The sequence below is a fragment of the Vespa velutina genome, chromosome 11 (assembly GCF_912470025.1).
Source record: "Vespa velutina chromosome 11, iVesVel2.1, whole genome shotgun sequence".
Taxonomy (NCBI): domain Eukaryota; kingdom Metazoa; phylum Arthropoda; class Insecta; order Hymenoptera; family Vespidae; genus Vespa; species Vespa velutina.
Window position 1 is genome coordinate 5,625,221 of NC_062198.1, and position 25,288 is coordinate 5,650,508.

At 32.5% G+C, this 25,288-nt stretch overlaps 1 protein-coding gene across 9 annotated transcripts in view; it reads left to right on the forward strand.

Moving 5' to 3' along the window:
- Positions 1–25,288, forward strand: part of LOC124952949 (discoidin domain-containing receptor 2) — a 138,697-nt gene that overhangs the window by 111,498 nt on the left and 1,911 nt on the right. For all 9 annotated transcript variants that reach the window (XM_047503619.1, XM_047503618.1, XM_047503621.1 and 6 more), the window contains 10 exons: positions 51–258; positions 594–749; positions 3,987–4,162; positions 11,351–11,471; positions 12,869–13,026; positions 13,800–14,113; positions 16,797–16,988; positions 19,427–19,519; positions 21,169–21,310; positions 25,176–25,288. The exon at positions 25,176–25,288 is cut by the window's right edge and continues 37 nt beyond it. In XM_047503619.1, coding sequence (XP_047359575.1) covers positions 51–258; positions 594–749; positions 3,987–4,162; positions 11,351–11,471; positions 12,869–13,026; positions 13,800–14,113; positions 16,797–16,988; positions 19,427–19,519; positions 21,169–21,310; positions 25,176–25,288 — 1,673 coding nt within the window. The remainder of the gene's footprint in view (positions 1–50; positions 259–593; positions 750–3,986; positions 4,163–11,350; positions 11,472–12,868; positions 13,027–13,799; positions 14,114–16,796; positions 16,989–19,426; positions 19,520–21,168; positions 21,311–25,175) is intronic.

Here is a 25,288-nt window from a genome sequence, read left to right on the forward strand (position 1 = left end):
TTCTTTGTCTTCTCACTCTGGCTGGCATTTCACGCTTGAAACCTCCGTAGGTATTCTCCTACGCGAAGGTTTATCTCGGCGTCGGTGGAAACCAGTTTAACGGGGAACCTGTCCATTTCTCTTACATACCAGACCTGGTGTTGGAGCAAGCCCGCGAGGTTACTATAAAGCTTCACTCGCGTGCCGCTCGCTTTCTCAAGCTTCAACTATATTTCGCGGCACGGTGGATCATGCTCAGCGAAGTAATCTTCGAATCAGGTAAGTTATAACATTCATTCAAACGTAGAAATCTATCGAATATAGAAACTGTATTTGACAATACGAATATATTAAATAGAAAATAAAATTAAAATAATATCATTTAATTGAATATCGATAGATTTGAAATCGAATTAATAATAATACGGACAAAATTCTATTTATATTCATACGTCGATAAAAATTAAATTTATAATTTTATTTTAACTTCAATGAACATCTTTGACAATATTTATAATTATATACATTAGATATTAGAATATTTGAACGATTGAAAAATTTTAATCGTTTCATTGAAAAATTATTAATTGCAAACCCTTGATATGTTCTTATAGTTCTTTCGGAATGGAACAACACTGACGACGAGGAAGCAAAGAACAAAAGTTCCATTGTACTAGCGACTGGCAGCCCCTATCAGAATAACGAGGGTCCGTTGCAAAGGGACGAAGTGAAGGCCACTTTTAATAAGGAGGAAAACAACGATAACGCCTGTGAGTTTTTCCGGTATCAGGCATTGTTTCACTTGGGGAAAAAGAAAAAGAAAAAAAAAAAAAAAAAAAAAAAGAGAAAAAGAAAAAAAAATACTCTTATGCTTTTTCGCGACGTTTAACAACAAGCAAATACTAACTTTAAGCTCGATGATTACGTCTACAGACTGTTGAAAGTACGTTCGATAAAGAATATGTATGATACGTATAAGTCACGTTCCTTAAGGTGATTGTTAATAAAGAAAAATATTTTACGAACGCTAAATCGATCTTCTAATGAATGAAAAAGATAATCAGATTAAATCGATTTATATTGCAAAAATGAATTTCTAATTATCAGCTCGAATAATTATTTTCTATTGTCGAACTATTAAAGAAATAAATAATAAAAACGTTTCGTTTGGGTCATTGCTCAAAGGTAGGATATATCAATAGCCATGGGAAATCGTTTACAAGGGAAATCGTTTGCAGGTTACAAAAAAGAAAAAAAAAAAAAAAAGAAAGAGAAAGAAAAGACAAAGTAAGAAAAGAAAAAATGGAAAAAACAAAAACACACTTGAGAATCACTCGGTCGATTTTCTTTCTTACTTTTCTCTCCTGTTTCTTTTTCTTTTTTTTTCTTTTCTTTTTTTTTTTCTTTTTTTTTTTTTTTTTCTTTTTTTTACCAAGGTAGAACTAACGGCAAGGAATGAAGCCAATTAAAACGATTAATTTCTTCCACGACTTTATTCCTTGACAGTCTCTTCAGTTAGTATCGGTGTCCTTCGAACTTTTAAAAGGATAAGGAAGGAAAGATCAAAGTTTCCCATTAATATCTTCCATCGAGTTGTTTAAAAGAGAAAATCTATATCATTTTACTATCCTTCTTTATCAATTTCTACCATCCTTTAGACCTTCAAGCAATGGAGATAAAGGGAAAGAATCTAAAATGAATTTAATAAGTAAGAGTTTTCTTATCTTAAAACTATGAAAAATACAGAGAGAGAGAGAGAGAGAGAGAAATAGAATATGAGCAAAATGAAAAATCAAAGTGGACCTTTTTTTTTTTTTTTTTTTTTCCTTATACCTTCTTCTCTTTCTATTCTTTCATTTTAAATACGACATGCCTAATGTTTCATTACACGTTGCTCCATATTTGCACCCGGGGTAAAAGTATTCATCCATGTGATAATACGCGAGTAAAAAGCGGAAAAGTACGAGGAAAGGAAAGGGGTAAAAATGAGAGAAAAGAAAAGAGAACGAAAGAGTGAGCGAATGAGAAAGAGAGAAAGAGAAAGAGGGGGGGAGGGTGAGAGAGATAGAGAGAGAGATAGAGAGAGAGAGAGAGAGAGAGAGAGAGAGAGAGAGAGAAAGAAAAGAGAGAAAGAGGTAAGCTAGAAAAGGAGAAAAGTAACGACACGCTTTTCTCGAGCCGAGCCGAGGCGTACGTTTTGAGCTGTACGTTAACAAACGACGCACTGCAAAAGCTTCAAAAGAGGCTTCGTTTCACCTACCTCCGAGTAGTAATAACTTAAAGGGAAATGAAGTTACCAATCGCGAAAGTTCTCCTTTCTCGAAAATGCTGACGCGCTCGGGCTCATTTCTTTCTCTTTTTCTTTTTCATTTTCTTTTTTTTTCTTTTTTTGTTCTTTTTCTTTTCTTTCTTCTTCTTCTTCTTCTTCTTCTTCTTCTTCTTCTTCTTCTTCTTTCCTTCGACTTGGCAGGCAAGGCGAAAAGGTATGCATTTAAGTTAAATTTCAATTTCGTTATAACCATTGGATTTTCCCTATTTTTCTTTCTTTCTTTTTTTTTTTCCTACGTAAAAATGAATTTAATAAATCTTCCATTTATTTCGTAAATATCTATCCATGAAAAACGTCCGATCGATCGTTCCTATCTTTCCTTATTCTTCTCTTTCTTTCTTTCTTTCTTTCTTTCTTTCTTTCTCTTTTTATTTATTTATTTATCTTTCTTTTCTGTTCTTTTTTTTTTTTTTTTTTTTTTTTAATTAGACGTTAAATATCTCGAATAAAATTCTAATAATATTCGTTTATTTGCATGTATAAAATGATCGCAGGAAAAGTTCGTGTAAAACCTGAGCTGGCTTTTTATTAACGAGTAGGGGAAAAAAAATTCAATAAAGGTACGACATGAAATATGTTTAAGAGAGAGAAAGAGAGAGAGAGAGAGAAAGAAAAGAGAGAGAGAGAGAGAGAGAGAGAGAGAGAAAGAGAGAGAGAGACTAGCGTTATACTATGCTCCTGATGAAATCAGTTGGATAGACGGTACATGGGATAGGCCGAACATTTTGTAATCAGATCGATCGATCGACAAGGTGCCGCTCAAGCGGAGTATAGGTTGTGAGCTTCGCGTCCAGCACAATCATCATTATCGTCCGATCGTACATTATGCGGGTCTGCCTGTAACGATGCTTCCTAGCGTAATAGGACGCGTGGCCTTATGCGTTAGGTGACCACTTTGTGTGATGTGACGGCTTTATAAGTACGTAGATATATACATACGTATAGATAGATAGATAGATATATATATAGATATATATATATATATATTTCTGTTAGAATACATACATACATATATATACATATATATATATATATATACGTATTCGTATAGAAATTTATATACCTTAACATAAATGCGGCAAATGAAATATACATATATATATATATATATGTGTGTGTGTGTGTGTGTGTGTGTGTGTGTGTGTATACTTATACGATATACGCATTGAAATATCTAATAATATAATCCTAAATGTAAATTAATCGATTTATTACGATCGAAATTATTTTCCAAAAGGATATTATTTATCTATCTGTATATTAAATTTAATGTCGATTCGTATCGAAAAGAATTTATTTTTTCTCTTTTTTTTTCTTTTCCTTTTTTTTTTTTTTTTTTTTCAATTTTTCATTTTTTTCATTTTGCTTTTGGGATTAAAATTACATCTCACTTTTAAATAATTACTATCGATTTCCAATCGTTATTATTTATAATAAATAAGATGAAATTTATTGGAACTCATCGAAAGAATGATCGTTTAATATTACGAATAAAATACATTTAAATTGAAAAACTATTATATTACGTTGAAACAATGAACAATAAAAGTTTCTATGTAATTGTATTACGTTATATAATAATAAGAATTTATTTTGTTAATAATGCGATCATCTTTATCGGAAGAAACTTCCTTTAGTTATCGATACTTAATCTAACAGTACATATTATTCCGTTCAGTTCCAGATAAGAAACAAGAGCCTGAGACAAAACAATTTGTCGGTTTGGTCATTGGATTATTAACAACGGTGATCATAATGCTACTTGCCGCCATCATGTTTATATTCTATCGAAATCGTAGATTGAAGGCTGCTCTTGCACCGCCAACATTTTACGATCAACAAGCCGATCTCAAGGTAAATTAAATTTCGCACGTACTTTCTTTCTTTTTTTTTTTTTTTTCTTTTTTTCCTTCTAATATAATAATATCATTGCATGCATCCATTTAAACGATTCTCCGTTCCTTTCGCTTCTCCCAGAGAAAGAAAAGGAAAAAAAAAAAAAAAAAAAAAAAAAGAAAAAGAACTATTGCATCGTTCGTCTCTTTCTATATCTCTTTCTTTCTTTCTTTCTTCCCTTCTTTCCCCCCTCCCCTCCCTCCCCCCCCCCTCTCTCCCGTTCTTTTTTTTTTCTTTTTTTACTTTTTTCTTTCCCTTCTTTTCTTTCCTTTATCTTTTCTTTTCGCATTTATTATCTTATCTTATTGCGAGATATTTACAAAAGTGAATATCAACTTTTTGATAACTTTGTCCCGCGCATAAATGCGTTTGCGTTTCTGTCTATGGGAATCGAGAATGGGAACTCACGTAAAGTTTGTCCAGAGAGGAAGTCCGCACAAATAGAGAATGTCGACTGGGAATATTACTCTGGAAATACTTTTCCCGAATGGCCGTTATCACGTTCCAATATCTTACAATGAACAAACGGTAAACTAAAGTTCGCTACCGGACCGATATCGTTTCGATCTTGCAAAGGGTAAATGAATGAAACTATCTCTCTCTCTCTCTCTCTCTGTCTCTCTCTCTCTTTCTCTCTCTCTCTCTCTCTCTCTCTCTCTCTGTCTCTTTCGATGAAAGCTGGTTAAAAAAAAAAAAAAAAAGAAAAAAAGAAAAATAGAAAAAAGAGAGAGAGAGAGAAAAATAATGGAAAAAAAACATCAACGCTTTTTACTCCAAAAAAGAACAAAGAGAGAAAAAAAAAGAAAAGAAAAAAAAAACCCATACAGAAGAACCTTTCAACTTTGTTTCTACATTGTCGTACATTTAATTAATTTAAGTTGATTAGCAACAAAGAAAGAGAAAAAGAAAGAAAGATGAGTATCTCTCTCTTCTTTTGTCTCTCTCTCTCTCTCTCTCTCCCTCTTTTTCTCTCTCTCTCTATCTCTTTCTGTATCTATCTACCTCTTTTATTTTTTTCCGTTTCACTATCCTTATCCTTCTTGGTAACGTAAAACGTCAAGAGCTTGAATTAAATCTTTGAACAGGCACGGATAGTCCATGTAGTACTTTCTCTATTACTTCAACGGCAAACTTCAAACCGCCGTGCATATCCATGTCGTAAATTTTGTTCTAACTCGAACCCACTCGAACGAGGGAGAATTATTAAAGACATGTCCATTTCCATTTCAGTTCTCTTTACTCTTTACGTTTATATTTGTACGTGTGTCTCTTTTAGCTTAGGTTATGGTGGAAGAGGTTTGTAAAAAAAAAAAGTTTATAAAAATTTCCTTTCCACTTGGGGATCGAGTTTTATTTATTTTAACGAATAAAAAATAACAAGCGCGTCTGGTATGCGCAATGTTCATTAGTATGAAAAAAAATAATTCCTTCACAACTTATATAATAATTTTGACATTAATTATTCACGAATTGTATATTTAAAATTTTATTATATTTCATTGACCAATTTTATTATAATTCATTCACTGATATAATTAACAATTAAAAAAAAAAACTATATATATATATATATATTATTCGTCCATTATATACATAAGATTTTCATTTAGTTTTCGTTTAGTTAGAAATTTTCCTTTAGGGTGAACGATAAAATGAGATATGCCGGTGTTTAAGAAATATACATCGATCGTTGTTGTCGAGTTAACGCGTTGATCGAGCCATCAGGGCAAAATGATCGGCCATAAGAGGTCAGGAAGTCAGTACAGGACTTTTAGATAGCCTTAACGGGAAAAGAGGGACGTGTAGATAAGTACATAAGGGACCAACAGGAGTTTCTCCTGTGCGCGAGTGTGAGCATGTAATTCAGTACAGGAGTATAAAAAGGAAAAAAAAAACAGAAAAATCGACGTTGGGTGAAACGTTCGAACGAAGAAAGAGAGAAAGAGAGAAAGAGAGAGAAATGCAAACGTTCGAGCAAGGAAGAGAAACAGAAAGATAGGAAGGAAAAGAGAAAGAGAGAGAGAGAGAGAGAGAGAGAGAGAGAGACTCTCGCATAGAATCCCAATGGCTAAGTGGTTATCTTATCTTAACGGTGTGCCGTGGCATCTCACTAGGCTGATTCCTTCGACGCTCCTCCTAAAACGGAAATTAACAACCCCGTAGACTCTTCTACCCTTCGGCAATGCTGCTTCTGACAGCCCTTGCCTAAGGCCTAACTTTAAAGTACCATATCAATATCAATGGATATTATCTTGCGAATATTATTTGAATGTTAAAAAAAAAAAAAAAAAAAAAAAAAAAAAAAAAAAAAAAAAAAAAAATAACTTCAAACGTTACCACGAAAATTTTAATCTAAATTCACGAGTATCTATGAAGAAATAAGTCTGATAATGATTTATTCAATAATAATCCGTATCTTATATCTTCTATAATTGTATCGAACTAATACGATAAAATTTATTAATAGAATTATATTATTTCAAAAAAAAAAAAAAAAAAAAAAAAAAAAGAACAAACAAAGAAAAAGTATAAGAAAAAAAAAAAAGGATAGACAAGTATACGGGGTACTATTGATTTGATAATTAGAAAAGAGAGATACACCTTGTGTTCTTCAAAGATCCTATTAAGGGTATTCGAAATATCTATCAGTCAATGGCGTACTCGCGGAAGAGTCGACCAAAAAAGAGGAAGAAAGAAACGAAAAAAGAAAAAAAAAGGAAAGAAAAAAAAAAAGAGAAAAGAAAAAATACCAAAAAGTAAAAGGAAGTAAAGGAAAATGAAAAAGGAATGAGAATAACAAGTCTCTCGAGAGAGATACCGTGGGAACTAATTAGCCGTACCTCGTCATCGTCCTATCCCTTAGGGATCATTCGTTGTAATAAAACAGCTAATTTCCGAAGTCCCCTCATTTTTTTTTTTGCCTTTTTGTTTCTTCGCGTACTCCTCTCTCGATTTTCCTTTTTTTCTTTCTTCTTCCTATTTTTTTTCTTTTCTTTTCTTTTCTTTTCTTTTCTTTTCTTTTCTCTCTTCTTTCTCTCACCAACCCACCCTCGTCCTTTTTTTCCTTTCGAGCTCGCGCACGTTTCGTCGAAAGACAAGGAGAACGAAGGAAGAGATAGATAAAGAGAGAGAGAGAGAGAGAGAGAGAGAGAGAGACGTGGGCGATAAGAATCTTCATTATCCAATCGTTCGCCTTTTTTTTCTTTTTGTTTTTTTTTTTTTTTTTTTTTTTCTTTAGCTACGTTTACTTTTAAACAAACAACTCTCTGATGCTTAGCATCGGCACGTACGAATTTTCTTCTTAAATGAGAATGCATTCGAATATAAATCTGCATGATTGAATGCAATAATATCAAGTCTTTCATTGAATTGCAAAGTATACGAGTATGATATATGAAGAGGATAGTTTGTATATGAACGAGAAGGGAATGGGGAAAGAGCGGACGAAAAAGGTGACAGTTTGATAGGAGGGGTAAATGGAAAAAGACAAAAAGAACAATTTTTTTTAGATCCTTCTATGCCTGGACCTTTTCAACCGATACCACAATTTTATTTCCCCTGTGTCCCTTTACGAATAATATCCCTTTGCTCCTTCTTCTTCCTTTACTTTTATTTATTTGTTTATTTGTCTTTTTCTATTTCTTTTCTTTTTTTTCTTTTTTTTTTTTTTTTTTTTTTTAAATTTTATCCACTTCTCTCTTTCTTATCCTTTTGTTTGTTTTCTTTTTCTCCTTTTAATTTTCCTTTTATTTTGTTCGCGTGGTAATAATGGTCCCAGGATTTCTGAAAAAAAAAAAAAAAAAAAAAAAAAGGGAAAAAAAAGAGAAAAAAGAAAAAGAGCAAAAAGAAAAGACAAAAAAGAAAAAAAAAACCGGGTTTAAATTAATACGCCCGTGGAAGCAGCAGGAATCTCGCTTTATCGGGTCGTTTATTCATTATAAGCGCGAAACGAAGAGACCCGATCATCGGTTACCGATATTCCTGCAAAGTAATATTGCGTGTTGTTTGTATCCTTTTGTACATCGACATAATTCGTTTCTGCTCTCAGAGTAAAACTCGATCCGCTTATATATATATATATATATATATATATATATATATATTTTTTTTTTTTTGTTCAGTTTTCTCCTTTTCTTTATTCTCTCTCTCTTTCTCTCTCTCTCTCCTTGTCCCTTTTTCCTGTTTTTTTTTTTTATTTTTGTTGCTTCGTTTTTCAAAATATATATATATATATATATAAAAGTATATATACATATATATATATATATATATATATATGCTCGAAATAAAACCGTTTGTCGGGTGACACGCGATATAACGCGACGCGACCTACATCAGCCACAAATGGAAACGTTTTTATTATAAATGGGCCAGTGAAGAGAGCTGGAGTAGGGAATAGCGGAGATTAGCGGAGAGTTTTACGTTCGAATACATGACACGCAGCTGTAGTATTCATCTTTCTCTCTCTCTTTCTCTCTCTCTCTCTTTCTTTCGGATGAACTCACATGAACATACAAACACAAACTCTATCTCTCCCTTTCCCTCTGTTTCTCTCTCTCTCTCTCTCTCTCTCTATCTATCTATCTATCTATGTATCTATCTCTCTCTCTCTCTCTCTCTCTCTCTCTCTCTCTCTCTCTCTCTCTCTCTCTCTCTCTCTCTATTTATCTCTCTCAGCCCGTTCTTCCTCGTCGATTGACCCAATAAATACGCGCGGATGGATTTGTACGAAACGACATGAACGAGTGAACCGAATGAACGGATAAATCTTACGTTGAGAGATTTTACGACCATTATATGTAGGTACATATATTGTATCAATTTTGTTTGATGCATTCATGAGAACTTGTAAAAGGTCAACACTTTGCTTCAATTGTAAAAATCGATAAAAAGAAAAATATAAATACTAACGAACATTTAATCCATGTAATTGTTATACGTAATCTGACGATAAATGTTAAATTTTTGTATATATATATATATATATATATATATATATATATAATATATCGGCTTATTGTAAAATTATAATTTATATTTTATTTTTGACATCAATATATAGTTTTAACATCAATATGTATCAATGAACATACGACAATTCTTTTCTATAAAAATGATTGTCCCATATGTGGCTAGTGAATCCACACACGTATAGTTATATACGTTTCTTGCATAAAAAAATATTTTGTCTCTTAGTTTGATATGCGAAACTGTAACAAGCAGTCAAAAAAAAAAAAAATGAAAAAATGAAAAAAGAAAAGAAGAATAAGGATAAATAATCCAAAAGGAAAAGAAAAAATTATATTTATACGGAAATTAAATCGCAACGTAGTGCTGAACACGTGTATTCATTTTATTTATATTACGTGTATTTGCATAAAAGAAAACAAAAAGAAAAATTGTTAAAAGGAAAAGAAAAGTAAAAACGAAAAAAAAAAAAATTATACAAACGAACAATCCACGTGTTCTTTATACGTCGAAATAAAAGTTAAAAATCATTGCAGCTTTGTGCCGAACTCGAAATGGGGTAGAAGGGAAGGGATGGTTGGCAAAGTCGTTGGGAAAATATTGACTGTAACAGTTCGCTCAGAGATTCAAGCTTATTAGCGATCGATACGACATCGATTTGTCATTAATCGGTTATATCGAAATGAGAAGCTTGAATATGCGATATCACACGCTAGTTTTTTAGACGATTTTAGTGAACGATAATCGTACCGATCAGACAGCTCAAACACTTAATCCAAAAGCTAATCGGTCAGCTGATTTTGGCGTTAAGTAGTCACAGATATTCTCGTGACAAATATCTCTCTATAAATTGATTCCCGTATTAACAAAATAAATTGAAATTAATTTGTATTTGTAGATCATCTTTATCCAGTTTAATTGATATATATATATATATATATATATATATATATATATATATATTCTTTCCTCTCTATATATGTTGATTCATTTTCATTGGTCGTTAAACACATTTAAATATAAAAAATACAATTCTATCATTTTTCTTTTTTTTCTTTTTTTTTTTTTTTTGATATAACGTATCAAATATCGTATAATCGCGTATCACGTTACTTAATTTTTCATAAAATTTTAATTAAGATATAATTCAATTATTATTTCGACTTGGAATACCATGTAACAACGATATCACGCTTTGTCATATGTACCTACTTATATTCGCTTGCATAAATCCAAGTTATTCACATCTTGAAATAAAACATGGAAAGAGAGAAAGAGAGAGAAAGAGAGAGAGAGAGAGAGAGAGAGAGAGAGAAATAGATATGTAGATAAACAAACTTGACGTTCCGAGGGAAAACCACAAAGTGATTTGATCTAGCGGGGAAACATTTAATCGACACTTTGATGAAATCATTTCAAAAGAAAGACAGTGAGAGAGATATAGATTGTATCGAAAGGTAATCTTGAACAATATACATATATATATATATATAGATATATATATCGATTATTGAAACGAATATCGATAAATAATCACACTCTAGTCAATATCACGAAATATTGCTCTCTCTCTCTCTCTCTCTCTCTCTCTCTCTTTCTCTCTTTCTCTCTTTCTCTTTCTCTCTCTCTCTCTCTCTCTCTCTCTTTCCCTCTGTCTCTTTGTCGTGATGAATTTAATCCGGAGATGAATCGATAACGCAGCTTCAAGCCCGTAGAGTTAGAGGAACGAGAGTCGTTGGATGTAGAATATCTATGGACCGATATAACGCCGTGTGAGTTGGTCCTCGCATCGTCTCTCTGTTTCCATTTCATCGACTATGAATATTCTGCATTAGAAAGAGAAAGTCAGATAGAGATAGAGAGATAGAGAGACAGAGACAGAAAGAGAGAGAGATATATATATATATATATATATATATATATATATATATATATATATAAAGAGAGAGAGAGAGAGAGAGAGAGAGAGAGAAATATTTCTAGTATGAGTACGAGTATGAGTACGAGCATGAGTATGAGTATGAATACGAATACGAATACGAATACGAATACGAATACGAGGAATAGTTCCTAGGAGCGTATCGCTTTTAACCATAGGTCCCGATTTACTACTACACACTCAATGTGTGTGCATAAATGTCAGATGCATTAACGATAACGCTTGATATTCGACCGTAGGTTTCAGTACAGGAAGAGAGCGAGGACAAGGGACCAATTTGCCCCCCTCTACCGGCCCAATATCATCCCTCTGCCTATAATACGACGACGCAGCTTCATGAGACCATCGGCAATTATACAGGTTAGTGTTCAAGTTAACTTTATGCAAAAACTTTCTCGTTACATCTATTTTAAGCTTTATTATGGATTTTTTTTCCCCCATTTTTTCTTTTGTTTTTCTTTCTTCCATCTTTTCCTTTTCCTTTCTATTTTTTTTTTCTTCTTCTTCTTCTTTGAACGCTACATAATGCCCAATCCTTTCTCGATCGTTGCAATATGTGATATTGATTTTAATACTGTGGAAAAGTACGTAGGGAAAATTTTTTTTTCTTTACTTCGTTTGTTTTCCCATTGTTATCTCGTGAAACATTAAGAAAAATAAATAAGAAAAGTTGTACGAAATCTTTCAACGATACGGCAGATAGATATTAACGTTTCGAAGAAGAGAAAACGGTGATATAGACAATTTCTCCGTTTTATCGTGGAATAGAGGGAGAGAGAAAGAGAGAGAGAGAGAGAGAGAGAGAGAGAGAGAGAGAGAGAGAGAGAGAGAGAGAGAGAGAGAGAGAGAGTGGAAGTCTTCGAAACTGCTTTTGATTTTCCCTACTCGCTATATCGAATCTCTCGTGGTTCGCTTCGTCGGCGATATTCGATAGTTTCGTACTGCTATATCCCCAAAACTCAACGAGGGAGATTCCGTGGTGGATTGCCGGACCATCGTATTCGAATGACACAGTTTCGAGCGTCCTCCTAACTATTTCGTTCTCCGCGAAATGGCATTTCCCTTTCATAGATTTCACAACAGAGAAAGAGCCCTTCCACTCTCTACACCTTATTCGAAAACAACATTTTTATATATTTCTTAGCCGGTTATACGTGGGAGAAAATTCGTAAGTTGGAAACTTTGAAAATTTACTTTCCAAACTGTTCGTGATTTCATCTCCTTCAACCATTTTCCTATATATAACCTTTTTTTTCTTTCTTTCTTTCTTTCTTTCTTTCTTTCTTTCTTTTTTCTTCTTCTTTCTTTTTCTTTTTTTTTTTTTTTTTTTTTTTTTTTTTTTTTTTTTCTTTTTTTTTTTGATAAATAGATTTCGATTTAAAGTATAAGAAAAGATTTCAAAGTTGGTTATAAAAGGGATTGAGTTTATCGTATATATTCTAGGGGTATCTATAAAATTTATTATAAATACAAAAGAAAAAGAAATATATATATATATATATATACAATTGTATAAAATATATATATATACTGCATAAAATTATATTAATATTATACATATTCTATTTATATTTATATAGAAAATATTTAAATATTATGGAGAAACATTGAAAAAAATGTTCTCATATATTACATACTTAAACGATACTTAATGAATACGACAGACGCTTGTTCGCAAATTCTCAATACTATTCTCGTGCCATAAATAAATGTGTATCATTTTAATGTCCTATCATTATTGTAAAATTATTGTTCAGGTGTTACCGAGGTGCAACCAGTCGTTCCACTCTTACTGAATACACCAATCGAGCAACTCGCCAGGCCAATCCCAACGGTTCAAGAATATCCAGCCAATAATCCTCCACCTATACCACCCCCACCGGAAAAGTATTATGCCAGTACAGAGATCTGTAAGGTGAGCTTTAAAAAACGTAGCTTAGACACGCGATCGACACGATCTAGGACTCTTTCAGGGGCATTAATACAACCAACCACTCGAGAGGCAAAGCCTTATGTACTAACATTAGAACGTTAGAATACAGAAGGGGAGCTTCGTGCTCTACACTTTGAGAAGTTTGTGATATCAGACCTTAAGGATCTTTCTCACGACGTTAATCTTCGAGGTTTTTCCTTCTTTTGATCCGTTAGAATTTCTCTTTCGTACTATCTTTATTTTTCCCGCGCATAAAACTTGAAAAGCAATGAAACTCTCACGGATATATATATATATATATATATATATATACATACTTATATATATATACTTGTGAGAACTTTCTTACCCTTTTTCCTACGTCGAAGAATCGAAGTTGAATAAAAAAGTTTCTGGAACTTGGTACGATTTGCGCGACAGTGATATTTTATTATTTAATTTTAGTTCGTGGCGTTTACGAGACGCTACGGATTTTCATCCTTACGATATCGATCCGTTGATCAAATATAACGTATTCGATAGATAACTTTTTTCATTTTCCAAAACTTCGATTCAAGTAAAATTGAAAAAAAAAGGGAAAAAGGGAACAGAAAAGGAGGGGAAAAAAAATGAAAAAAAGATATATTTACTTCGATAATATTGTCAAAATTTATAGGATATAATTGGATTTAACTCATACATATGCATTTATATTTGTTTCCTTTTTAAATAGTTTTCATTTTCGATTCCTGATCCTATTTTCATTGATATTGCAGAGCCCTTTACCACCTTTACCACCGTCCCCAACGCCAAGCACACCGGCAGCTATGAGTGCGAAAGCGTCGAGTAGCCTGACGAGTTACAGTGCTGAGGACACACTTACCGAGGAAGAGGATGAAACGGCAGAGTGCATCCTGGACTTCCCACGGGAGAAGCTCAACATAGTCGAGAATCTCGGATGTGGATACTTCGGTGACGTACATCTTTGCGAGGTCGACAGGTTTCCCGGATACGATGACGTCTTCAGGAACACCGACAGCGACCTAGTCGTCGTTAAATCTTTGAAGCCAGGATCGTCAAATGCTCTTAGGTGAGTCGACCTATATATGTGTATATATATATATATATATATATATATATATATATATATATCATTTACTATAAGCTATCTTTCTAACCTTATCAACTTTTGTCAGACTTTTTATTCTTTCATCTTCGAAATATCAAGTGAATCAAATTCCATTTATAATGATTGATAATAATCGTGACAGATGATAGATCAATCGATTTGATCTAATAAAAAATAATCAATATAACGGTATCGTCAAAATCAACGTCTTTAATTAATCATGGAAAAAAATTAATATAAATATATATATATATATATATATATATATATATATATATATAATAATAATAATAAAATATATATCAAAATCTTTATTACTTTCTAAATATCATTCACAAATTTCATTATCGATGTGAAATCCCATTGACTAGTAAGCCCATAGACGATCCCCAGATCGGAAACGAACCGAAAAGTACATTTCGTTGGAAAAATCAACGGCGCGTTATCGACGATGTAGAAAGGATCAGGAATCGAGTAGTCGTATGTCGAAGCTCGCTTTTATCAGCCACGAAACGTTTTATCGTTCACAGAGCAAGGGTACGCGCTCGCATAGGGTTGGATGGTTAGGGGTTGAACGGTTAGACTGTACGCGACGTTCGTTCGTTCGTTCGTTCGTTCGTTCGTTCGTTCGCTCATTCGTTTTATTTTCTCGCACGACATAGTTTCATCGGGGAGCGATTCGACGAAAGGAAAAAGAAACAGACCGAGTAAGAGAGAAAAGTAAAGGGAGAAAGAGAAAAATAGAGACAGAGAGGAAGAGGAAGAGGGAGAGAGAGAGAGAGAGAAAAGTATAGAAATGCAAAGATAAAAACGCAAATGAATGTTCAATCGTGTCAATAAATCCGACTAGGTCTGATACACTTTTTTCAACTGCCTGACGACTACCCATCAAGGACTGACCGTCCTTGTCGTACACATTTTCGCATAGTACGAATCGTGCACTCGATTGGCTTTATTATATTCCACATCGTTCGGTTGCACGATTGAGGGAAATAAAAAAAAAAAAAGGAAAAAAAGAAAGAAAAAAGGAAAAAAAGAAGGAAATGAGAGAAAGAGGGGGAAAATAGGGGCTGGGGAGGGGGGAAAGGGACTTCAGGGATTCGGATAAAATTCTTTTTTAACTTCGAACGCTGTCGATGTGCCATAATCATTTTTGACGGTGTATTACCCCTTCCAATTTTTTTCTCTCTTTTTTTCTTTTCTCTCTCTCTCTCTCTCTCTCTCTCTCTCTCTATCTATCTATCTATCTATCTCTCTCGCAGTCTTTTTTCTACTCGTCCGAAGGTAATGAAATTATTTTCGGTGCGGGAACGATCGATCGGCTCGAACGATCGACTTGATTTAGTTCGCTAGCACGATAATTATGCATTTTCGTTGATTAACAACGCGCCTAGATGGAATTTCATGGATGCTTCGTCGGAGAGCGTAGAACGTTTGAACGGTATGTCATAAACTATGAGAACGTCACGATTATTGTGCCTATCCACGGATGCATAGTATAACTCGGCGCCATTCCACATATTCCACGTGTGACCGCGAAGCAGCTTAAGCTCGTCTTCGAGTCTCCTTCGTATTTCCTACGAAGGAGAATCTTACGTATCACATTCATTTGTTAATATCTAAATAATAATAGAAACTTATGCGCATCTATCTAGTAAACGTTCTACGTCTGTATGTGTGTGTGTGTGTGTGTGTGTGTATGTGTATGCATGTGTTTTCATTCAACTAAAATTATCATTTCGACTAAGTTACATTTTTGACTCTTCCTTCCTACTTTTTTTTTTTTTAAATCATTGCAAAAATTTTTTGTTTGACAAACATAAAAAGAAAAACGGAAGATCAATGTTTTAACAAATTTTTCGTCACCTCTAAATTACACCAGAAGTGTGAAAATATGTGTCTGCGCGCGCGCGTGTGTATGTATTTGTGTCTGTGTGTATAAAATAATCGCACTTTTATTGCGACGCGACTACGTTTAATTCATTATCTTTTCATTGTTTTCTTTTTTCTTTTTTTTTTTTTTTTTTTCGAAATCTTCGTAAAAAGCTTCTGTCCACCGAAATAAAACGAAAAATTGACATTTTAATTAATTTTTAATCATCTCTCATTGTCGCGCAATCTGTGTATTCAAAATTATTTAGTCGAGTCACACTTTTATTTCGACGCAGCTACATTTAATCTTTATTTCATTTTTTTTTTTTTTTTTTTTTTTTTTCTTTCAAAATTATTGCTACAAAAATATTTTTATCCGAAAAAAAAAAAAAAAAAAAAAAAAAAAAAATAGAAAAACAAAAAAAGGAAAAAAAGAAAAACGTAAAATCGAGTTTTCACTTTTTCATATGTCTTGTTATTTATTTTAATTTTAGTCTTTTTTTTGTTTTTTTCTTTCGACTCGCCGATAAAAAAAAAAAAATTAATCGTCGAACAGGAGCATCGCATTGATATTCTTGTATCTGACGGATAAAAATTCGCAATAATGTCGATATAAATTTTCAATGTATACTCGATAGATAATAACTTGATATAAAAAGAAGAAAGAAAAAAGAAAAAAAGGAAAGAAAAAAAAAAGAAAAAGAAAAAGAAGAGAAAAAAAATAGGGACACTATAAAGATATTATCACTGATTGTAATTATATATTTTACAGGATAGAATTTCAACAGGAAGCAAAGAGATTGGCACGTCTGAATGATCGGAACGTTGGCCGGTTACTTGGTGCCAGTCTTGAAAACGATCCCATGTGTATCGTATTGGAAAATGGCGCGTATGGGGATTTGAATCAGTATCTCCAAAGTCACATAGCCGAAACTTCAACTGTGCACACTGCCAAGACACTAAGGTAATAAATAATATTAAATATATTATATATTAAAAAAAAAAAAAAAAAAGGAGAACAAATTTATTAGCTATTGATATAAAGGAAAAAAGCTATTGATAACAAAAAAGAAAAAAAAAGAAAACAGAAAAATGGGAAGAAAAAAGATTCACACGGATTCAAAAGAAAGAATTATTACTAACAAAGAGAACTTAATTATATATATATATATATATATATATATATATATATATATTTTCTTTTTTTTTTTTTTAATTATACCTTTTATGAATTAAAAATATTTGAAAAAGTTCCTTTCTCATTTGTTCCATTAAGTTACAAAGGATAAATGGCAAATAATAGATACGTTACCAGTTTCAATACTAATAATGACCTTTAACTAGCTCGTTAATGGATGCAAAAGGTTTTGAATTATGGTTTAGAAAAGTTCGTGGGACATTCGATTCCACACAGCAATTGGGAATAGTTTCCCGAGAATATATACCCATGGCGAGTTCGCCCGTTATCGAACAATTAGCATCGTTTAATGGACAAGTCGTTATTGTGTTTGCCCACTCCCACCGATTCCCGTACATCGATACCATTGAAAATCATTAGATGCTATATTCTCTCCGTTGTATCGTTGCGACGCATTCATAACTTTAATCGATTTACTAAAACGATTTTTATCAATTGGTATACATTTAGCATCAGTTTCCTCTTCAAATATGTCCGAATATTATATATATATATATTTTTTTTTTTGTTATAACATATTTGTATATATATATATATATATATATATATATATATATATATGGTTTTAGTAAAATTTAATGTTCATTCGATGCAGCCTATATATTTTCTGTAAATCAGCTTAACTCTGATTTTCACATCTCACACATTATAATTCGGGAAGTGTATAGTGACGCGAACAATATTGAAAAATAACAAGCAGTCAAATTATTCTCCTCTTTATTTTATCCTTCGGCCTGAATAGATTAAAAAAAACAAAAAAAAGAAAAAAGAAAAAAAGGAGGACAAGAATAAATAAAAAAAATAACACGTATAGAGAGAGAGAGAGAGAGAGAGAGAGAGAGAGAAAGAGAGAGACCGCTAATCCTCTCGTGAGTCTCGTTTTTACTGGACAAACGAGATCGGAAATAATATCGACAGAGAATTTCGTGACATCGGTCGAGGATACTTCGTCACTTATACGAGTGGAAAGAGATGTCGAACTCTTCTATGATAAAGCGACATTATTTTCAATTATCTCGCTTGAAGAGAGTAATAGAAGAAAGGAACGAAAAAGGAAAAAAAAACACACGCACACATACAACACACACGCATAGAACGAAACAAAACAACTAAAAAAAGAAAAAAAAAAAAACAAACAAAAACAAAACAAAAAGAAGAGAGAAGAGAAGGTAAAATACGTGAAAAGTAGAAAGAGCGTGAAGTGCTACCGGAGTCGAATTCGAGAGTACTCGAAAGATACGCGAAATCGGCTGAAAATGAGAGGTGAGCGATAGAGAGGGATCGTTTGGTGCACGTGACAGTTGTCGACGAGACAACACGGGCATTTTTTTTTTTTTTTTTTTTTTTTTTTTTTTTTTTTTTGGAATTCGTGCGTTCATGGATTTTCCGAACAAGTTCCTCTCTCTCTCTCTCTCTCTCTCTCTCTCTCTCTCTCTCTCTCTCTCTCTCTCTCTCTCTCTCACTCACTCATCGTTCGACATATGTCCATACGTATCTACCTAAACATGTATAATGTATTACAAATTGTTTCTACTGTATAGTACATAGTATCTGTATTTCGATCGAACGAATTTGACAAACGTGACGATTGTTACATCCACGAAGAAAATAAAATATTTTTCATTCGATCATAATACCATTGAAATATTATTAAAATGTTATCGTTAATTTGAAAATGTAATATAATCTTTTATACCAATCGTCTAAACGCAAAATGGTTCTTGTATAATTCAAATAAACGAAATACCATAGCGATAGAAGACGTTCTTCATCTGTCAAGAGTATACATCATATTAATCCCTATGGTATTTCACACCTGACAAGTTCAGCGTTAAATGCTACTAAACTTTGTTCCAACGTAATAAGAAAGACAATTAATCTAACCATTAGAATGTTACGACGTTGTACATATAGTACTAAAACATAGACAATGTTCATAATAATCTAGAAGAGAAAGACAACGATCTATCTATCTATTTATCTATTCTATCTGCCTATCTATCTATCTATCTATCTCTCTTTCTCTCTCTCTCTCTCTCTCTCTCTCTCTCTCTTTCTCTCTATTCATTCAACAGCCGACCAATGCCTGTCTGTGTATATCGTTAGCGTATATCCGCAATATAACCGATGCAAACGACTTAACCTTATACATAGTTTCTCATGGCAAACTCAATGACGCCAACCGCTTGTTCTTCGTGTTCTAGTTTCGGCACGTTGGTTTACATGGCCACACAAATAGCATCTGGCATGAAGTACTTGGAGGAAATGGACTTCGTGCATCGGGATCTAGCCACAAGGTAACGACACCATACACTCTCGCGAGATCGTTCGAACAAGCCCTACAAACACGCCCCTCATTTGTCTTTTCCTTCGCCTTTTAATTCCATTCTCGAAAATGACCTACCCCCTTGATCAAAATGGAAGATTGGCTAACGAAGGTAACGTTTAAGCCAAAGGGGAAATTAGTTAGCTTTACGTTTCTTCGACCCCTCTTCCTATTTTCCTAACCCTTCGGTCCTTAAGGTCGCATCAAGACTTTGAGCCAAGCTGACACTACGTCATTAAATTCAAGAAAGGGTGTTTTGGCCGACGTCGGCCCGACGTCACGTGTTCGAATTATTAACTCCGATCATAAACCTTGATCGTAATGTCTTTGTCGGGAGAAACTTGTCTACAATATTAAGACGTATTATACTAAGGGCACACAAATTTAAACTTTTGATAAGTATTATAATAAGGAATAAAGATTCATTAGAATCTTTAATATATAGGTATTAATTATCGAAAGTAATTTATCGGCCAAGTTAACAAATTATTACGTATATAGAATCTATATTATTTTCTTCGTTGTTGATTTCTTTTCTTTCTTTTGTTTTCTTTTTTTTTTTTTTCTTCTTATTCATCCCGAGAATATATATAATATATATAATCGACCAGGCTTTTCTTCTTTTTCGCACAGAGTTCGTCGTTTAATTTTTTCTGAGGAGAAACATAAAGAACAATAAAAGTACGTAATTCGATTTATTCCATTTAAAATGTCCAATTTACATTACAGAATAAATAATAATTTAATTGTTAGATAATAGAAAGAAAAAGGGAGAAAGAGAAAGAAAGAAAGGGAGAATTACAAATGAAAAATAACAGATACATTACTATGAATGAAAATGTTTTAAATTTTTAACTACGAGACATTTGAAGAAGGTATCAATAATAAATATATTTTTAAAAATATTAATAATGAGTTAAAAGAAACGAGAATAGGAAAGATCAGGCTATGGAATATCCTTAATTCTGATTTTTATATTTTTACGGATATAAAAAAAGTTAAGAGCAGAGCTGAGAATAGAGAAGAGAATGGAATTGTAGTGAGAATGTATTACTTTCGTGAGAGTATGAAATAAAAACATAGAACAATAAAATGACCGGGTGATGGGAGTAGCTACTAAATCTCTTACTCTCTCTCCCTCTATCTCTCTCCTTCTCTCTCGCTCTCTCTCTCTCTCTCTCTCTCTCTCTCTCTCTTTCTCCCTTTTGCTATCTTTCTTCTTCCGAAATAAATAGGCGAGACGATAAACGACCTGGATTTTACGTTGCAAATCAGAAAGAAGAAACTTTGAACAACGATGTAAAGGCTGTCTCGAGAGTTCGTTTCATCGAGTTCTCGAAATCGGAAAAAGAGAATTGGAGAGAAATCCGTTCTCTTTAGATAAGTTTCGTGAACGTTTGCCATGCATATTTTTCTTGATCTCCTTTTCATGTTTCGCAGTTAAAACTCGTATGGAAATAAAAGAGGGGAAAAAAAAAAATAAAGAAAAATGAAAAAGAAAAGAAATGAAAAGAAATGAAAAGAAATGAAAAGAAAAGAAAGAAAGAAAGAAAGAAAGAAAGATAGAATGTATCGTTTAAATATATTTTTCTATGGAATATTTATTCTGTATTTTTACAGGAATTGTCTGGTATGTCAAAATTATACCATCAAGATATCCGATTTAGGTTCAGGAAGGAGCGCATACGCGGCCGATTATTTCCGAATCGAAGGTCGGCCACCATTACCCATAAGATGGATGGCTTGGGAATCTATGTTAATGGTAAGAATTAATAAGTAACGTATAATATTAATAAATCATGAAACTATTATAAATTATTTAAATTATTAAAAGATATATTCTTTTTATTTATTTATTTTCTTTTTCTTTTTCAAATAAAGCTCTATTCAAGCGTCATCACGTAGAATCTTTTAATTGGACGAAATATAATAGAATTTATTTTTTTTCAAGAATAAAAAAAAAAAAAAAAAGAAAAGTATAATTTGTCATATCTGTTATGGGGGAAAAAAAAAAAAAATGATTTTGAAAGAATTCAAATCGATACCTTTCAAAATCAATCTCGAAACGATAAATTAACATTGATACGATTAGATGGATCTACTTTCACGATCGTCGGCTCATATGTGATTTTTTTCTTCTTCTCCTTTTCTCTCTCTTTCTCTCTCTCTCTCTCTCTCTCTCTCTCTTTTCACCGATCGTTGTTTCGTCCTATCGAAAATAATTTTACGAGTATCTAGCTTAGCATCAGCATTTTCTTTTTTACGATACAAAATATTTAAATAGGAAATGTTATAAGAGATCAAAAATAATTTAACAATGAGAGAAAAACGAGATTGGGTGAGAAAAAGAGAGAGAGAGAGACAAAGAATAAAAAATAAAAAAGTAGAGGGAAAAAAAGGGGGGAAGAAAAAAAGAAAAAAAAAGAAAAAGGAGAGAAAAGTGCAAGAGAACCCGATCGGGCGAGAACGACTTTATATCCTGTGATGCGAAAGGTGGAAAAAGAGGGTAGTCCAGTTATATAAAACGGGTTGAGAGCAGTTTTGATTTCATTCCGCCGTTACGGAGGTGTGCTTTCGCCCCGAATCCTGAATACGTATTCCTCGTATTCCCGATGAAATTCGGTTTACTTTGAATATTTTTTCACTCGATGATCTTTTTTAATTTTCTTTTTTCTCGTTTCTTTTTTTTTCTCTTTTTCCTTTTTCTTTCTTTCAACTTCTCTCTCTCTCTCTCTCTCTCTCTTCCTCTCTTTTTCTTTCTCTTTCTCTTCCTCCTTCCTTTCTCTTTATCCTCGGACAAGAAGACAAAACTTTTGAAATAGTAATACGTTATTTCCATGAGCAAACGCGAAACTATTGTTGAGGCGATCGCTTATCGATATCTCGGTGGATATTATATAAACGATCGAGACGATTAAAAATAACGATGTTGAGCCGACGTACTATATATCCGATTTTTATATGTTACATATCATTCGAAAGTTCAATACCTTTCGTTAATCGCCAAAACGAAATATATATATACATATATATATATATATATATATATATATATATATATATGTATATATATATATATATGTATGTATGTATGTATGTATGTATGTAAGTATGTATGTATGTATGTATGTATGTATGTATGTAAGTATGTATGTATGTATGTATGTACGACAAATCGAACATTATTTTTAACATATCGACAAGTAAATAGTACCTGCGTATATTGAAAAAGATCTATAAAATGCAATGAAAGAGAACGGGGATTCGATGAAATTACAAAAGCGTCGAATGAAAAGTTGAAACTGACGGATTTTTAACATGGTTACGAAATCGTTAATAGATTCCTGAAAAGGATATGTGTTCCGTATTGATATCGATCGTATATATATATATATATATACATATATATTTTCCTCCCCTTTTTTTATGGTAAAGGAAGAAAGAAAGAAAGAAAAAAAGAAAAAGAAAAGATTGAAAATTGAAAAGAAGGAAAAAGAAAAAGAAAAAGAAAACGAAAGAATCGATCGACAATTTGAAATAATCGATATATTTAAATTGATGAAAGAAGAAATGGGAAATAGAAACGAGGACGAAAATCGTGGATATAGTTACTGTATATAGTACTTGACCGCTCCAGTTCGCATAGCCGTTTAAAATTGACTGCGTCATTAACGCTTCATTATTGCTCATCGTTTATCCGAGGGTGCCTATTGTGCTGGCGCTAATGAAACGCGTCCGTTTAATACGCTCGAAATACCGCTTCAAGAATAATCTGAAATTAGCGTCGTTTTGATGATTGAACGTTGACTTTATCGCATCCGATACTTGTAGAGACGAACGTTCAACTATATGACTTCATAAAGTTTATTAATCCTTTGACAAAAGAACGAAACGTTCTTTCTTCCTCTTTCTCCCTCTTTCTCTTCCTCTCTCTCTCTCTCTCTCTCTTGCATGGAACATTGAAATATTGCTCCCCGCGCAATATCTCGACTTTACGCCGCCTGGCAAACTCGAAAAATCCTCGCCGTGAATTCTCCTCCTGTTTTCTCTTAAGTCTCTTAAATCTTTTTCATGTGCAAACGTATACCTACCTATTTACCTATTTCGAAGGGGGAGGAGACGTGAAAAAAAAAAAAAAATCATAAAAAGAAAAGAAAAGGAATAGAAAAAAGAAATGGATTGGAAAATTCGATCAGATGTTTGGAACTGTCTTTTTTATTTTTTTGTTTGTTTTTCTTTTTGTATTTTTTTTTCCTTCAAACGAATATATTATCTCTTTTCGCTCGAGACAAATTGTGAACACGATCTTTATCGTTATTAAAATAAAAGAAGAAGAAGAAGAAGAAAAAGGAGGAGGAAAAAGAAAGTAAGAACAAAAAAAAGAAAATGAATACGATTCACGATTATATAAAAGTGGTATTACGTGATTTCTTCTTTTTTGATTGCTTTCTCATTTCGTTTTGTTTTATTTCTATTTTCTTTTTATTAAATAGGAAGCACCTCGTAAAATAAGATACAATAGACGAAGTTAGAGCGCACTAATACGTAACCATTTTACCAGTTACGTCCTACGAAGCACTTTGCTCTAACTCCAAGACACTCGGAGACTTTCTAGTTTCCTCGAACTCGAGACGCGAGATGTAGTATGTACAGTTTACATAATTAATTACGAAGCTGTTAAATTTTATACAAACCCTCAGATATTTGTGTATTAATTTTTTTCTCTTTTTTTTTTTATTTATATATATATATATATATATATATATCCTTTAACAATAATAATAGTTTATATATATATATATATATTTATACATATATATTATATATATTTATATTACAGATGTTATTTCTGATTATAGTGTATCAAACAAGCAATTCGTATTAACAAACGATAAATCAATAGCCCATAATAAAATAGAAATCAAATGTCAATCGATTTAACGTTTAAATACAATTAAAAGTTATATAGTAAAGGGATAAATCGAAAGTTCTTAGGTTGGGGATAAATATTACGAGTTTTTTGAATGATCTTAAAAATCAATTACACTTTGTTTTTTCTTTTTTCTTTTTTTTGTTTTTTTTTTTTCGTTTTTTCTTTTCCAAAAGTTTTCAGGCCAACTTAACTTTTCTGTCAGATTGCAAAAAAGTTTCCACACATGCCGTTTTATAATATGAGAAATAAAATAAATAAATTAATAATAATAAAAAAAAAAACAAAAAAAAAACAAAAAAAAAACGAATAAATGTAAGAAGAAAAAGAAGATTAACGTAAAACGTCTCGAAAGAGGATAATTGATTTTTAAGATCGTCTAGAAACTTTCGTGGACCAACCGTACGTATATGTAATTATAACGTAAATAACATTTTACAACAAAATAAAAATGTGATTACATGAGTTTTAACGAGCAAATGTAATGTTAAAAAAAAAAAAAAAAGAGAGAGAAAAGAAAAGAAGAGAAAAAAGAAAAAGAGAGAAAAAAAAAAAAAAGAAACGCGAAACTAGTTTTCTCTCGTTCACTCTTTGTGGTAGAAAAAATTTCTTCGGTAGTTTCCACTCAACTTAAAGTAGAAAATGATTTGTGAAGTATCTCACAGGTCGTTTGTGTCTTATGTTTCACGCTAATTAGGGAAGGCACACGTCGAAGAGCGACGTCTGGGCGTTCGCTGTCACGCTCTGGGAAATTTTAACCTTTGCCAGGGAGCAACCCTTTGAAGAACTTCCGGATCATCGGGTGGTCGA